General features: G+C 57.6%; 1 protein-coding gene across 20 annotated transcripts in view; it reads left to right on the forward strand.

Annotated features, from left to right (window-relative positions):
- Positions 1–14077, forward strand: part of MYO18A (myosin XVIIIA) — a 102453-nt gene that overhangs the window by 52018 nt on the left and 36358 nt on the right. For 7 of the 20 annotated variants that reach the window (XM_074388434.1, XM_074388438.1, XM_074388436.1 and 4 more), the window contains 13 exons: positions 1731–1766; positions 3877–3964; positions 4198–4304; positions 4427–4603; positions 4940–5153; positions 5388–5530; positions 6710–6810; positions 7806–7869; positions 8065–8214; positions 10348–10531; positions 10755–10845; positions 11107–11299; positions 12116–12202. In XM_074388434.1, the coding sequence (XP_074244535.1) occupies positions 1731–1766; positions 3877–3964; positions 4198–4304; positions 4427–4603; positions 4940–5153; positions 5388–5530; positions 6710–6810; positions 7806–7869; positions 8065–8214; positions 10348–10531; positions 10755–10845; positions 11107–11299; positions 12116–12202 (1635 nt within the window). Of the gene's footprint in view, positions 1–464; positions 540–1730; positions 1767–1791; positions 1875–3876; positions 3965–4197; positions 4305–4426; positions 4604–4939; positions 5154–5387; positions 5531–6709; positions 6811–7805; positions 7870–8064; positions 8215–9750; positions 9763–10347; positions 10532–10754; positions 10846–11106; positions 11300–12115; positions 12203–14077 lie in introns of those variants that run through there. The other 13 variants (XM_074388440.1, XM_074388439.1, XM_074388442.1 and 10 more) reach the window with 6 other exon arrangements.

Consider the following 14077-nt stretch of genomic DNA (forward strand, 5'->3'; position numbering starts at 1 on the left):
GCTCACGGGGAGGAGTTGGCATGGGCATTTTAGGCAGGGCATGGGCAGAACTGTCCGTCCCTCTGGAGAACCTGTAAGCAGGCAAAGCTGTGAGCCTGTTCCTGGGCTGGCTGCCCTCCCCTCGGACTTCCTGTCCCTCCTCCTCTCCCAAGGGAGGAGTTGGGAGCTGAGCTGTGCCCTGACCTGGAGGTTAGCCACCTGTCACCTGGGCCTGGGTCAGAGGCCAGTGGGCAAGTGGGATAATAGGGCTTAAGAAAGGCAGGTGGGAAGAAATACCCCCGGACTCCCAGGCACCTGTTCTTTTTTTCTAATCTGACAGTTTAAAAACTCAAGTTGACGTGTGGCTTGCCTCCCTGGTGCTACTTTCCCTCCCTGATGGGTCCCAGTGGCTTCCTGGGCTGGGCGCTCGGCATGCTGCAGCCCCTCCCTTCCTGGGCTGGGACTAATAGTGGTTTAACCTTTAGGCAGGAGCTGCCAAGGTCCAGCTGACCCCCGTGGAAGAGGCCCACCAGCGGCTGGAGAGGATCTTCACAGCTTCTGTAATGCCACTTGCGTGTGTGGGTCTGAGTCCCTGGCCACCCTCTTCCTGAGGCTGTCGGCAGGGCCCTGTGTGTGTCCGTAGGCGCGCTGACTGTGAAGGTGGCTCCGTGGTGGCCTGTGGGCCCTCACGTTGGCCTTTCTCTTGAAGCAGTGAGAGAAGGGCTCTGGGGAGAGTCGTCCCTCCAGAAAGCCCAAAGCCATGTGAATGTGGGAGGGTGCCCTGCTTGCTCAGGGTCCAGTCCCTTTCTCTGGCCACATTGCCCTGCCTTGAGGGCATGTTTTGGTGCCAGGGCCTTCCGGGTAGTTAGGAAGGGTACCGTTGCTATTTTTGGTGCCCTGGCTCTCCAGACCCAGGTGGGGCCTGTTAACTCCTTGCCCATTTCCAACAGGTAACATCCAAGTCCTGGTTGACACGCCTTCCTCCCCAGAAAGGCTTTTCAGGGCTTTAAGTAACCAGAGAGGTCACAGCTGGCTGCAGGGTCTGTCCACAGTGCCTTGGCTCTTGGGCAGCTGTCAGGTGGTTCCCAGGTTGGATCTAGGTGGGGTCACTGTGCCTGGCTGCAGAGATGGGAGTGCTGTAGGGCGTATGGGGGTTGAGGGAGAGACCCTAGACTGGAGCTGGTGGGAGCTGTGTTCAGTGAGGTACAGGGCTACAGCTCTGAGCACAGCCCTTGGCCTGGGGAGTGGCACCCCAGGGCTGTGTTAGAAAGCTAGGAGCAGCTCTGTGCTGGGGCATTTCTCTAGGCTGAGAAATGCCCTGGAGATAAGGCAAGACGTTCCCAGGGGGCCCAGGCCTTGGGTGTGGTGAGGAGGCCTGGCCTGGTAGACACACGGAAGAGGGAGCCTGATTCAGAATGGACCAGATGGCCAGCCCAGGAGAGGCTGCAGCCAGAGGTAGAGTGACAGACTCCTGCCCAGGCCACTGGGAATGACTTAGAACCACATCTCCTGAGGCCTGATGGTCACTCGTGTCTCTTCACCTTCCTGGCCTCTCCTTGACTGGGTACAGTTCACCTGCCCAGGCCCGCTCCCAGGTCCTGTGCCAAGCTCCTCCACCTTCACCCCGGGGCTTGGATAACCAGAGAGTGCCAGCCTACTTGACCCAGGAGCGCTTGCTAAAGGGGGCGTGCCAGTGGTATGCTTGTCTTCACCCCTCTTCTCTCTCTTTCTCCTTTGCTTGCTGTCGGTAGCTGGACCCTGAGGCTGCCTCTCCTGCCCACAGCCAGGTAGGGTGCTCTTCCCCCACTCAGGAGCCCTCTGCTCCCTCCGGTGACCACCCAGTGCCCCCGGCCTGCACCTGGGCTGGCATCTGTGCTCGGGCCTCCTGCTGGAGTGTAAGGCCTCTTTCCCCTCCAGGCTTCCACCCTGTGTCTGGGAGGACCCCAGGGGGAGGCAATGCCGGGAGCTTGAGATGGTGCAGCTCTGTGCCAGGCCCTTTGGGGAGCATCTAGACCATGTTGCTCTTCAAGTTGGGCCCATGTGGCATATGGTTCTCAGCCACTGGAGCCCATGGGGCGGCCTCATTGAGTTCTAGGTGTTTCAATTCTGCTCACTCTGGGTAGAGAAAGCTAAAAAGGCCAAATCCCTGCCCTCTTCCCAGCCCATGCCTGAAGATGAGACATTCTTTGTCTCCACCTCCTGGCCAATGTGAGAAATGTATTTTCAGATTAGCTCTGAAGGAGTTCGTTATAGGCTATGATGTCACCTTCATCAGTCCCCAATTACCTGGTCCATAGAAGGTGTCCAATTAAGACAAAGGTCTTCCCTGTCTTACGTGATTTGAAAAAAAAATACAGCATTGTAATGATTTGTATAAAGTTATAGTTCTGCAAGTATAAAGAAGCAGCCTTTTTAATGCCCTCGCTGAGCACACTGAAACGTTGCCAGCCCCATGATGATCCTCCTATTCGAAGAGTTACTTCATGCGTCCATGAAACGCAGAGATCTGGGAGCCACTGGTGTAGGCCAGCCCTCTTACTCCAAGCTGGGGAAGGGCAGTCCAGTGCTGGAGGGATTTGTCTAAAGCCAGAAGCCAGCCTGGGAGCAGAGCCCCCATCTCCTTTTCTTTCAGCTCCGAGAAATGTGACAAAGAACGAATTTCTTATGTTTTCTTATCCTTTCCTAATTTCTCACCCAGGGGGTCAGGACCCAGGGAGTATCCATGACTGGGCCTCAGGTCTCAGGCTAATTGTGCCTCACAACTGGAGCCCTCTAAGAGTGTAGGGGCTCGGGCTAACCTGAGGGTGGACCCATGGCACTGTGGTACCCATACCCCACCCAGGGCACGGGACAACCTAGCTGTCGTTTCACCTGCACATGACAAGGGGAGCCCGATGGGCCCTGGGTCCCTCTTCTGTTTCCCCAGCTCCCCAGGCCGTTTCTTCCCAGCTCAAGTGTCCTTAGAGGGTGCCAGGTTTGACAGCCCCATACCCTTTCAGTATCTATGAATGGTGATTTCTGATCTGATGACCTCCTGAGGCCTCTGGGGGCTCCCAGCTCCTTCACACCACTCCTGTGCCATTCCCATGCCCATCTGTGTAATGTGCAAGCCTCTCCCTGTGTTTGACAGAGCAGGGCTGCCCCTACCCCCATATTTCTGGCCACACTGCCCTGTGCCCTTGTGTGGCATCAGCATGTCCACTAGGTCTGGGTGACAGGGGTCTTTGCTGACGGTGGCGTGGAGGAAGAGCAGGGAGGCTGGTGTGTGTACCTAGGCACTGTCCCCCTGCCCAGGTAGAATACTGTCTGCAGGGGAGGGCCAGGGCTGAGGCCAGGGCTCCGAGCCCACCTATCATTCTGTACTGCAGAGTCCGGGTGACACTCCCCTCTCAGGTCTGAGGACATGCCCTCTCCCAGCTTGGCAAAGGAGGCCCTAACATTTGGATGAAGGGAGAACCTGGGCATGGAATATCCTAGTAGCTGTGGCCAGGGTCTAGGGCCTTAGACTCCGGACACTGATCTCCCAGGCTTGGCAGGGTGGAGGGGCAGAGGGCAGCTGAGGGAGAACCTAGTGATTTGCTTCCCTGGGGCCTGCTGTCTCCTGGGCACAAGCTCCCTCTGTCCCTGCCCTGCTAGATCCTCACTGATGGTATGGTCCCAAGCCTCTGTGTCCCATCCTCAGGGCTCCTCAGAGCCACCCCTGACTCCTGGCTTCCCCACCCTCTTTGCTGGATACCTCTGATGTCCCTGTGTGTGTGTTCTGTGTCTGCCACCTAACTCATCCCTTGCCCAGTGGCTCATCTTGAAGCCCTTCCCTCACTCGCCTCCCCTCTCCTGCTGTCCTTGTCCCTGTCTTCCATGGCAGGGCCTGACTGTTTACTCTTCCCTCTCTGACAGGCAAAGACAGAAGAGCAGATTGCAGCGGAGGAGGCCTGGAATGAGACGGAGAAGGTGTGGCTGGTCCATAGGGATGGCTTCTCACTGGGTGAGTCTCGGAGGGTCGGGGACACATGTCGGGACTCTCTGGTCTCAGGGCTAGGCAGCGGATGTGCCTTCTGCATCTGGGCCTTATTGATGGTATGATCCTGAGCCTCTGTGTCCAAGGGGAGCAAGGGGAGGCTGGTGATGCAGTAGGGAGGAGGGCAGGACCGGGAAGGTCCCAAGTAGGGTAGCAGAGGCTTCCCAGCCCCATCCCAATTGTCTGTCCCTCCCCTGCAGCCAGTCAGCTCAAATCCGAGGAGCTCAGCTTGCCTGAGGGGAAGGTGCGTGTGAAGCTGGACCACGATGGGGCCATCCTGGATGTGGATGAGGATGACGTGGAGAAGGTGGGCAGGTAGCGGGGGGAGGGGAGGAAGCTCAGGAGTGCACTGGGAGGGGCAGACCTGTCCTCTGGCAGCGAAGATGGGCTCTGCTGTTCCAGTGCCCACCCGTTTGTCCTCCCACACAGGCTAATGCTCCCTCTTGCGACCGTCTGGAGGATCTGGCCTCACTGGTGTACCTCAATGAGTCCAGCGTCCTGCACACCTTGCGCCAGCGCTACGGTGCTAGCCTGCTGCACACATATGCTGGCCCCAGCCTGCTGGTCCTCGGCCCCCGTGGGGCCCCTGCTGTGTACTCCGAGAAGGTGCGGCGCCCTTGAGGCTATCCCACTGGCTCCTGGCCCCACCCTCCACCCTGGCTGTCTGCGCTTCCCCTCTGGCATCCCACTGGCCTCCTGTCCACTCATAGTTGACGTGGGAGGAGGAATCATTTCAAGAGACGGAGACAGGACCTCCCCACCACCTTTGATGGAGTCAAGGACTTAGTATCTGCAATTCCATGCATGGCCTTGTTCTCAGCCTTAGAATCCCTGGGCACTACAGGAGGGAAAATCCAGAAAGATGTGGACCTTCTGGGTAAGGGGTGTCTAAATGGGAACAGCTAAGAGCCAACCCCTTCTCTCCCCCACTGTCTACCCAAGGTGATGCACATGTTCAAGGGGTGTCGGCGGGAGGACATGGCACCCCACATCTATGCCGTGGCCCAGACCGCATACCGGGCCATGCTGATGAGCCGCCAGGACCAGTCGATCGTCCTCCTGGGCAGTAGTGGCAGTGGCAAGACCACCAGCTGCCAGCATCTGGTGCAGTACCTGGCCACCATCGCAGGCGTCAGCGGGAACAAGGTGTTTTCTGGTGAGGCAAGGACAACGGAGAAAAGTGAGAGTGGGGTGAGGAGGGGAGTGAGGAGAGAGCACCCGCTGAGGTGCCAGCTCTTTTTCTCCCTGGCCTTTCCATTCCCCCAAAACCCCTCTGTCCATGGGCAGTTCTGGTCTGAGTGGCCCCAAGCCTTCATGCCTGTGGAGCTCCTAGCTGGGGAATAAGCTGCCCCTGGCTTTCCTGATGTCCCCATGGGCCTGTATTCTGCAGTGGAGAAGTGGCAGGCTCTGTACACCCTCCTGGAAGCCTTTGGGAATAGCCCCACCATCATGAACGGCAATGCCACCCGCTTCTCCCAGATCCTCTCCCTGGACTTTGACCAAGCTGGCCAGGTGGCCTCAGCCTCCATTCAGGTGAGAGTGCTGCCGAGGACTTGGGGTAGGAGGAGATGGGCCACGGGATTTCGTGACCTAGAAATGAGGCTGTCTCCTGTGCCTCATTTTCCTGGGATTCTACCTCAACAAAATTGACCCAGACCTGGGCAGGGTTGGCTTATGCTGCCCGGAGGCATCATCTTTCTGCCCTCTGCGCCTCCTGCCCTGTATGAGGCCTGGCCCGGCTTTCTGCCCGGTTCCCTTTGCTCTTCCAATACTGGGGTTGTCCTCAGCTTACTGCTGGGCCTCAGCTTCACGCCCACTTTCTGAGATTCATGCTCAGGGGCTTCTCTCAGACCGATTTCACCTAGCAGAGGAGTGACTTGTCAGAAAGTCATGCCCAGCCAAGGCTGATTTCCTCTTATACTAAATACATCACCACAAGCTCCCACTTCCAGAAGGCAGGTGCCTGCAGGCTGGGCAGAGCAGCAGGGCCCCTTTGGGAGGAGCTGGGCCTGTCTTTTTCCACCTTGTTCTGGTTTCTGTTCCCTATTTGATCCTAGAGGGATCTGGTATCTGGTTGAGCACCTTGGGAATAAGATGTAGCTGCTTAATTGAGCCAGATGTGGTAGCACACACCTGTGGTCCCAGCTACTTGGCAGGCTGAAATTGGAGGTCACTTGAATCTGGGAGATTGAGGCTGCAGCAAGCTGTGATTGTACCACTGCACTCCAGCTTGGGCAGTGGAGCGAGACCATATCTAAAAAATAATTTTTTAAAAAAGATGCAGGTTGGGAATGGTGGCTCATGCCTTTAATCCCAGCACTTTGGGAGGCTGAAGCAGGCAGATCACCTGAGGTCAGGAGTTCAAGACCAGCCTGACCCTGTCTCTACTAAAAATACAAAAATCAACCTGGTGTGGTGGTGCATGTGCCTGTAATTCCAGCTACTTAGGAGGCCAAGAGGGAGAATCACTTGAACCCAGGAGGCAGAGGCTGCAGTGAGCCAAGATCGCACTCAGAGCACCGTTGCAGTCCAGCCTGGGTGATGGAGTGAGACTCCATCTCAAATCTAAAAAAACAAAGAATACAGCTGCTTGTTCCCTGGGGCTTCGAGGACTGTGGGCTTAATTCCTTCTGATGTGCCGACGTGGGGTGGGAGAGACTCAGTCTGGCACTGCCCTCCTTACCCTACCCACACCTCCGTGCTGCCCCACAGACGATGCTTCTGGAGAAGCTGCGCGTGGCTCGGCGCCCAGCCAATGAAGCCACGTTCAACGTCTTCTACTACCTGCTGGCCTGTGGGGATGGCACCCTCAGGTGAGGTGGGTCAGAGGGTGCACAAGGGTGCTCTGAGCTCCAGCCCACTGACTAGGCTCCTGGGCCTTGACTGCATCCTCCGTTAAAGCCACCTGATCGCACCCTGCACTGTTTGGTCACTGCATGTCTGCTACGTGCTAGGCTCTGAGCGGGGTCCAAGGTACAGTGAGATGAATTAGACACAGCCCCTGCCTCTCAGGAACTCCCTGCTCCCAGGTACTGGGGCCTGGCTATAAGGGAGGGGAACAGCCAGCCCTTCAGTGTTTCCAGGGCCTAGCTAGGAGCTCCGTTACCCATGAAGCCCGTTCTGGAAAGCAAAGCACACTGAGGAGCCAGTGGCTGGGGAGTTTTCTTGGGCTTGTATTCTACAGTGGAGAAGTGGCAGGCTCTGTACACCCTCCTGGAAGCCTTTGGGAACAGCCCCACCATCACGAATGGCAATGCCACCCGCTTCTCCTGGCTGGTAGGGGGCTGAGCTGGTATTTGAGTCCACACTGGGGCCAAAAGCCCATGCCTTTTCCAGTGCCCTTCAGGCTGGCCCTTCCTGGCCCATGTTGGCTGCCTCTGCCATGCTCTTCCCCTCAGACCCTCAGACTTGGCATGTGTGCTCACTGAAAGGAGATAAATGATGAGGCCGAGTCGGCAGCCCCAAGCCATTGTTCTCTTTAGCCCTTCTTGTAACGGAGGGCATGGGCATGGTCTCTGCCTTGGCTGGACTCGCCCTTCGGGCAGGCCCCCTGCTCTGTTCTGGGGGCCTGGCTGCATCCTCTCAGCAGGGCATGTCTGGTGACCTGTCCTCGGGAGAACGGTGCTCTGACCAGGCTTCCAGGCCAGTTAGGAAAGTGCGGCAGCTGGCCTGCCAGTCGGGGATGATGGCGTGATGGGCAGACAGAACTTGGAGTCTGGAAGCTGAGACTGTCTCTCTCCACCCTGGAAGGGAAATGGCCCTGGCATGGGGACCAAGCGCTGTGCTGACGCCTCATTTGTACCCCTAGGACAGAGCTCCACCTCAACCACTTGGCAGAGAACAGTGTGTTTGGGATTGTGCCACTGGCCAAGGTGAGGGATCCGAGGGATCTGGGTTGGCAGCCCTGAGCCTTGGTGGGTAGGGGAAACCTCCAAGGGTCCCGTGGGAATAGCGGGAGCCCAGCTCGCTGCAGCTGCTGGCTCTACCCAAGCCTCACCCTCCCTGAGGGCCCAGCCTGTGGGGATGTGCTGGGAGGGACAGCCCTTTGAGGTCATCTGTCTCCACAGCCTGAGGAAAAGCAGAAGGCGGCTCAGCAGTTTAGTAAGCTGCAGGCAGCCATGAAGGTGCTGGGCATCTCCCCCGATGAACAGAAGGCCTGCTGGCTCATTCTGGCTGCCATCTACCACCTGGGGGCTGCAGGAGCCACCAAAGGTAACCTGCAGCGGGTCCCAGCAAGCTGGCCTGTCCCCTGGGAGACCTCCTAGGAACCCTGCCCACTCCCAGTTTATTCTGGCCCAGGACAGACTCAGCCATTCTGAGACACCCCTCTTTTGCTTCTCAGCCCCCCACATCAGAGCAGAAGGCCCAAGAAGTGTCTTTGCCAGTGACGGCCTGAGGCCTGGACTTAGCTGTCCGTGCCTGGGGGTACCGTGAGGATGCATGGAGGGCTGGGGGTTTAGAGGCTGAGGGACAAGAAGGTTACTAAGGCAGGGCAGCACCCCTGGAATAACTCTCCTCCTTGTTCCCTTCCTGACAGAGGACCCCGAGGAGCAAGAGGGTAACTGACTTCGGCCCTGCCCTGGGGTGTAGGGGATACCATGCCCTATCTTGGTGCTTGCCCAGGACTTTCTAGGGGCTGGGCTTGTTCTATCACTGTGGAGAGGACTGGTCTGGGGAGAAGCCCCGGGGCTGAGAGTGGAAGGGGAGCCTGCAGGCTGTGGGGTGTCTTGGAGTCCCAGGAGTAGCTGGTTCTCCTGCCTGTTTTGCCTGGATTCTGGAACCTCTCAGGATGCCCTCCACGGGATGGGGTAGGGTGGGCTTGCTTCCTGGGGCCTCCCGAGACCAGTTTTCTCCAGTCCTCTTCCCTTCTCTCCACTGGTTGGGTAGCTGCGTCTCTTCCTCTTGCATGTCAGGGTGGCTGCCACTAGAGGGCAGCAGGCACCGCAGTAACGAATGGACTGCAGCTAAGGCACTTGCGCTTGGGGACTTGATCTTGCTTGGAAGAGCTCTGCTCCATCCTCCAAGATGACTTACATTGGAGGGTGGGGATCCTCTTCCCCCCTTTTCCCTCCAGTTTAGGGAAAGGGGACGCTGGCACTGAACAGCACCTTGGGCTTTGGCTTTGTACCCCTCTGAGATGTGAAGAGCCTCAGGCTGCTCAGCTGGAGTGAGAAAGCCCTGGCGGGTGGTGGGTGCCCGGCGGAATGGGTGTCTGGCCTTGAGGCCCTGTGTGACCCCAGGAGGTGGCATCCCTGCCCAGGAGGAGCCAGGCTCTGTGTTAGAGAAGTTGTCTCAAGACTGTGGAGGATGGGCAGGCAAGGCAGGCATGTGGCTGTGTCTTGAGGGAAGTGGCTTCACTTTGAAGCGGTGACAAGCCTGGCTTTCCTCTAACCTACCCAGCCCCAACTGCCGGCGGAGAGCTCCGGGTGTCGGCACAGGGACCTTGTGGAGCAAAGTCTGTTAGCGCCTCAGAGCTTCTGGGTTTTTTTTTTTTGGGGGGGGGAGGGTGCACAAATGTCTTTATAGGTCTCTTTGTGTGTGTGTGTCAGTGTGATTTACACCCACTAGCATACTCCCTGGAGACTGTGTGTGTGTGCGTGTGTCCCAAGTCGGACTGTGGTTGTGTTTTCTTGCCTGCTCATCCTCACAACCCCCTGCCCCATGGACCCTCCGAGACAGCAAGCTCTGTTGATGACTGTTTGCTAACACACTGTTTTTCTTTGCATGCTGCATGCTGGTCCTTTGCCTTACAGAAGCTACTGAAGGTAAAACCTTGTTTCTTGTTAGCTTTCCTTAATTGGCATGATTAGACACATGTCGGCTGAGGCGCATATGTCTGTGCGGGCTGTTCCCTTTCCGCTGCGGGTTTTTTGCCTCCCCACTGTTGGGCTATTAGAGGGTGTTTGTGGTCTCCACGGTCAGATGCCAGGGGGCAAGAGGGAGGGTTTAATGCACCTAGGGAATGGGGAGTCCTCTCTCAAGATAAATCCCCCACAGGCACATGGGTTTCTTGTGCCCATCCCAGGTGGGCTGGTTTGTCCTCTGACTCTGCCCTTTCCCTAGTTGGGCATCCCTGGAGCTGAGCCCTCTGAAAAGGGATTTTTGCAGCTGGCTTATTGCCCTCTGGTGGTAGCATGTGGAGTTACCTCCTCTTTAGGACCTGCTCATTCTCTTTATCCCCACGGAGCACAGGAAGCGCTGGCCACTGCTAGCTGCCCCTGTTCTGCCTGAAGCCCATCAAGCGTCATCTGGGCCGATTTTTGCCTCCAGAAGATACAGTCACCAGCTGGTCATCAGGTGATCAGCTGGCCTAAGGAAAAACACCCAGGATGCGAGATCCCTTTTTCTACCTTACAGCTGGGCGCAAGCAGTTTGCCCGCCATGAGTGGGCACAGAAGGCGGCGTACCTGCTGGGCTGCAGCCTGGAGGAGCTGTCCTCAGCCATCTTCAAGCACCAGCACAAGGCTGGCACTCTGCAGCGCTCCACCTCCTTCCGCCAGGGCCCCGAGGAGAGCAGCCTGGGAAATGGGACAGGTAATCTTTGCCCCTTGGCTGGTGATTGTGAGCAGGAGGCCTTATCTGGGGCTTGCTGCCATCCCTGGGGCTAGAGGGGACTGCTGGAGTGAACTGATGCTCTGTCAGTGGCAGAGGCCCCGCCCCAGGCCCCCTGCTGACTGGGCCCTGGGGCAGTTCAGGGCCTTACCCAGGTGGGGAGCCCTGGGGAGCAGGAGATAGCGCTGCTCCCCCTGCCCCACAGGCCCGAAACTGAGTGCGCTGGAGTGCCTCGAGGGGATGGCAGCTGGCCTCTACAGCGAGCTCTTCACCCTTCTCGTCTCCCTGGTAAACAGGTGAGTGTCAGGCGGGACCCAGGGTGTTTCCTGCTTTGGCAGAGGTGGAGTTGATGCCTTTGTGTCTGGCTGGCTGAGGCAGAGCTAGCCTCCTCCAGCAGGGGTTCACTGTGTCCTGGGGGCCGTGAGCAAGGCCGGCACTCCCTCCCAACCAGGTTCCTGGGGACCTGGGCAGGGGTAGAGGTCAGGCTTGGGTAGGGCAGGGCTGCCTGGTGCCAGGGACCAACCAGCGGGGCTCTGACCCAGGCTGTCCCTGTCCAGGGCCCTCAAGTCCAGCCAGCACTCGCTCTGCTCCATGATGATTGTGGACACCCCAGGCTTCCAGAACCCTGAGCAGGGGGGCTCAGCTCGAGGAGCCTCCTTTGAGGAGCTGTGCCACAACTACGCCCAGGACCGGCTGCAGAGGCTCTTCCACGAGCGCACCTTCGTGCAGGAGCTGGAAAGATACAAGGAGGTAGCTCTCGGACCTGGGCCCCCTGGCGCCACCCAGCCTCAGCTTCTGGCCTTGGCACCCCCAGAAGAGCATCTGTGGATGCAGAAGGCATCCCCTCCCCACTCCTTACTCTCCATTTCTGTCCTGTGCTCTCTGGAGCAGGAGTCATTCCTTGCCACCTTTTCCCTGGCCTCTGGCTTTGGCTATGTTCTTACTTTGTGGAGAGTTTACTCTCCAAGAAGCTGCGGGTGCATTGAGGGCCCCCAGGAGGCTGCCCTTGCCCTCTTTTGAGGACCTCCCCAGCCTGGTGATTGCCACTGTGTGGTTCCCGCTCCAAGGGTGTCTGAGCCTGGCCTTCCCGTCTCCCTTCCCTGATCTGTGAGGATGCCGGGTGATGGCTTAGTCCCTTCTGTAAAAGAGTGTCCCAGATGGGATGAGAACTGGAAATCCTGCCTCATCTGAAAATGAGTTGAGTGAATTGTCAGGATATTTATTTGGGATGAAAGAGGATTCAGAAGGAAAATGGCATTTGTCTTCAGGTGTTCAGGGATGATTGTGTGAAACTGAGAGTGGGCTTACTCTGCGTTGCCTAATCAACTGATGTGAGTAACAGGAGAATGTGGCTCTGGCTTAGGTTAAAAAGAGGTTCTGAGAATTTTGGCTGTACAAAAAATACAGTGAGTTGCCTTTGGAGCAGTTTCATTTGGGATGATGGTGGGAGCACCTGTAGGCACAGAGGAGTTTGGCCTTGCTGGCCTCAGGACCCCCCAGCCACTCAATAGGGCTGTGTCCCCAACATGACCCTCATGCTCAGTATTGCTTGGCCTTCCTTCCCAGGAGAACATTGAGCTGGCGTTTGATGACTTGGAGCCCCCCACGGATGACTCTGTGGCTGCTGTGGACCAGGCCTCCCATCAGTCTCTGGTAGGAGCTCCAGAGAGGGTCTGGGCAGCCTTTCCTCTGGTTACTCACCCCTCTCCCCATCTGAGCTGCTGCTGGGGGTGCTGCTGTGGGCTGAGGGAGGGTCCAGCAGTCATGCCCAGACACCAACTACTCTGTGGAGCTGGGGCTCTGCCTCTCAGCACGCAGGCAGTCTGGCCAGGAAGGCAGCATTTTCTTCTGCCCTGGTGCCCTGGGGAGCCACAGTCCATGGGGGTCCCAGCCGGGCAGGAAAGCATATCTCATTTCTTAGCATCTGAGGCTCGGGTCCCAGCTGGTGACTGGCTGAGCCACCAGTGCGTCTGCCAGGAGCCCTGGTGACGAGTTCCAAGTGGTGAGGGTGAATGACCCCAAGGACAAAGTCATTCCCTCCCATTGTCTCCAAGAAGAGGACTGGTGCAACCTAGCAGAGCAGGGCCAGGAGCCAGCCTCCCACTTGCCGCGGAGACAGTGCTGAGCTGTACAACACCCTCTGAGGGGCTGTCATAGATTTGAACCCTTGCCCCTAAACCTTGGGGGCAGGCTTTGTCACTCTTTATGCTAGTGTCTTGAGCACCTTGGCACTTGGTGGGGGACTGGCTGGCCTTGTGAACACTTGGCATTTAGTGCTTGTCCTCCCTTGGGGAACTGCATAAGGTGCTCTGTTGGAGAACCGGCATTTCGTGGGGCTGCCGATCTCCCTCCTCTGCTTTCATGCCTGCCTCTCCCTTCCTCTTCTCTGCCCTAAGGCCCTGTTTGGCTTGCATACGTGGCGGGGCCTGGGAGAGAGTCAGTATCCCCCGGGGACAGAGGTTTAGAGTGCCCAAGCATTGTGTCTCCACGGGGAAGTGGATTTTCTTTTCCTGACACCTGAGCTCCTGTGTTGGCCTTGCTCAGAGCCGTTGTAGTTCCTGGGAGAGGGGGGACATCAGCACGTGAGACTGATGAGCAGCAGGGTCAGGCAGCGTGTGGGAAGAGCTCGGCCCTCCTTTGTCTCCTGTGGTCTCCTCTGACTACTGTGCCCTGGCGTGGGGCGGCTGCACCCCTGAGAAGGGGCCTTGGTGCCAAGCCTGTCTCCGCATCTGATGGCTTCATTGCTTATTCCCGCTACTCAGAGCCTGCTGCCAGAGTTGCCCTGCCCTTTGGCCATGTTCTGCTTCCTTCTGGTAATCACGCCAACTCCCCTGGGCATCTGCGGGGAGGAGAAGCAGGTGGCTGGGGTCAAAGAGACGAAAAATGGCTCTTTTTCTCGCTTCTTTTTTCCTCTGGCCCCTAAAGGCCAGGCCAGAATAGGGTGTAGGGAAGGTTCCTTCCTTCCTGCCCGAGGAAGATGTGGGAATGCCATAGAAAAGGCACCTTCAGGCCAGGTGTGGCCACAGGCCTAGTTTGTTTGGCCTTCATAGGATATTAGAAATCAGAATTTTGTGTATTTCTACCTTCTCTTGAAGAACCAGAGAGTTTATCAGTGCTAGGCCAGTGCTGTTCCAGGACAGCGGTTGGCTGCAGCTCAGTGGTGGTGGTTCTCTTTAGACAGGGACACCTGCTCTCCACCTCATCCCAGCTTCTACCAGGTTTGACTGCCATGTCCATTAAGTCACCTGTCATATGCTTTTGGCCCTTGAGTTTATACCCTGCAGTGATTCCAGCAGCCATCTGAGCCCCCTCTGGGTTCTCTCCTCTCAGGGACCAGGATTAAGCCCACAGGCATCACCACTAACAGCTTCCAGAGGGCCAAGCCTTGTGCTCAGGGCCTTCCAGACTTTATTCCACTGCCAAGGAGTGAGAGCAGTACAGGACTCACCCAAGCCCCTTGTGACCTCCGAGGGGACAAGGGTGGAGGAGGGCCTCGGGGCACAGGCTTGGGCCAGCAGAAAGGCTGCA

Source organism: Saimiri boliviensis, chromosome 17 (genome assembly GCF_048565385.1).
Source record: "Saimiri boliviensis isolate mSaiBol1 chromosome 17, mSaiBol1.pri, whole genome shotgun sequence".
Taxonomy (NCBI): Eukaryota; Metazoa; Chordata; class Mammalia; order Primates; family Cebidae; genus Saimiri; species Saimiri boliviensis.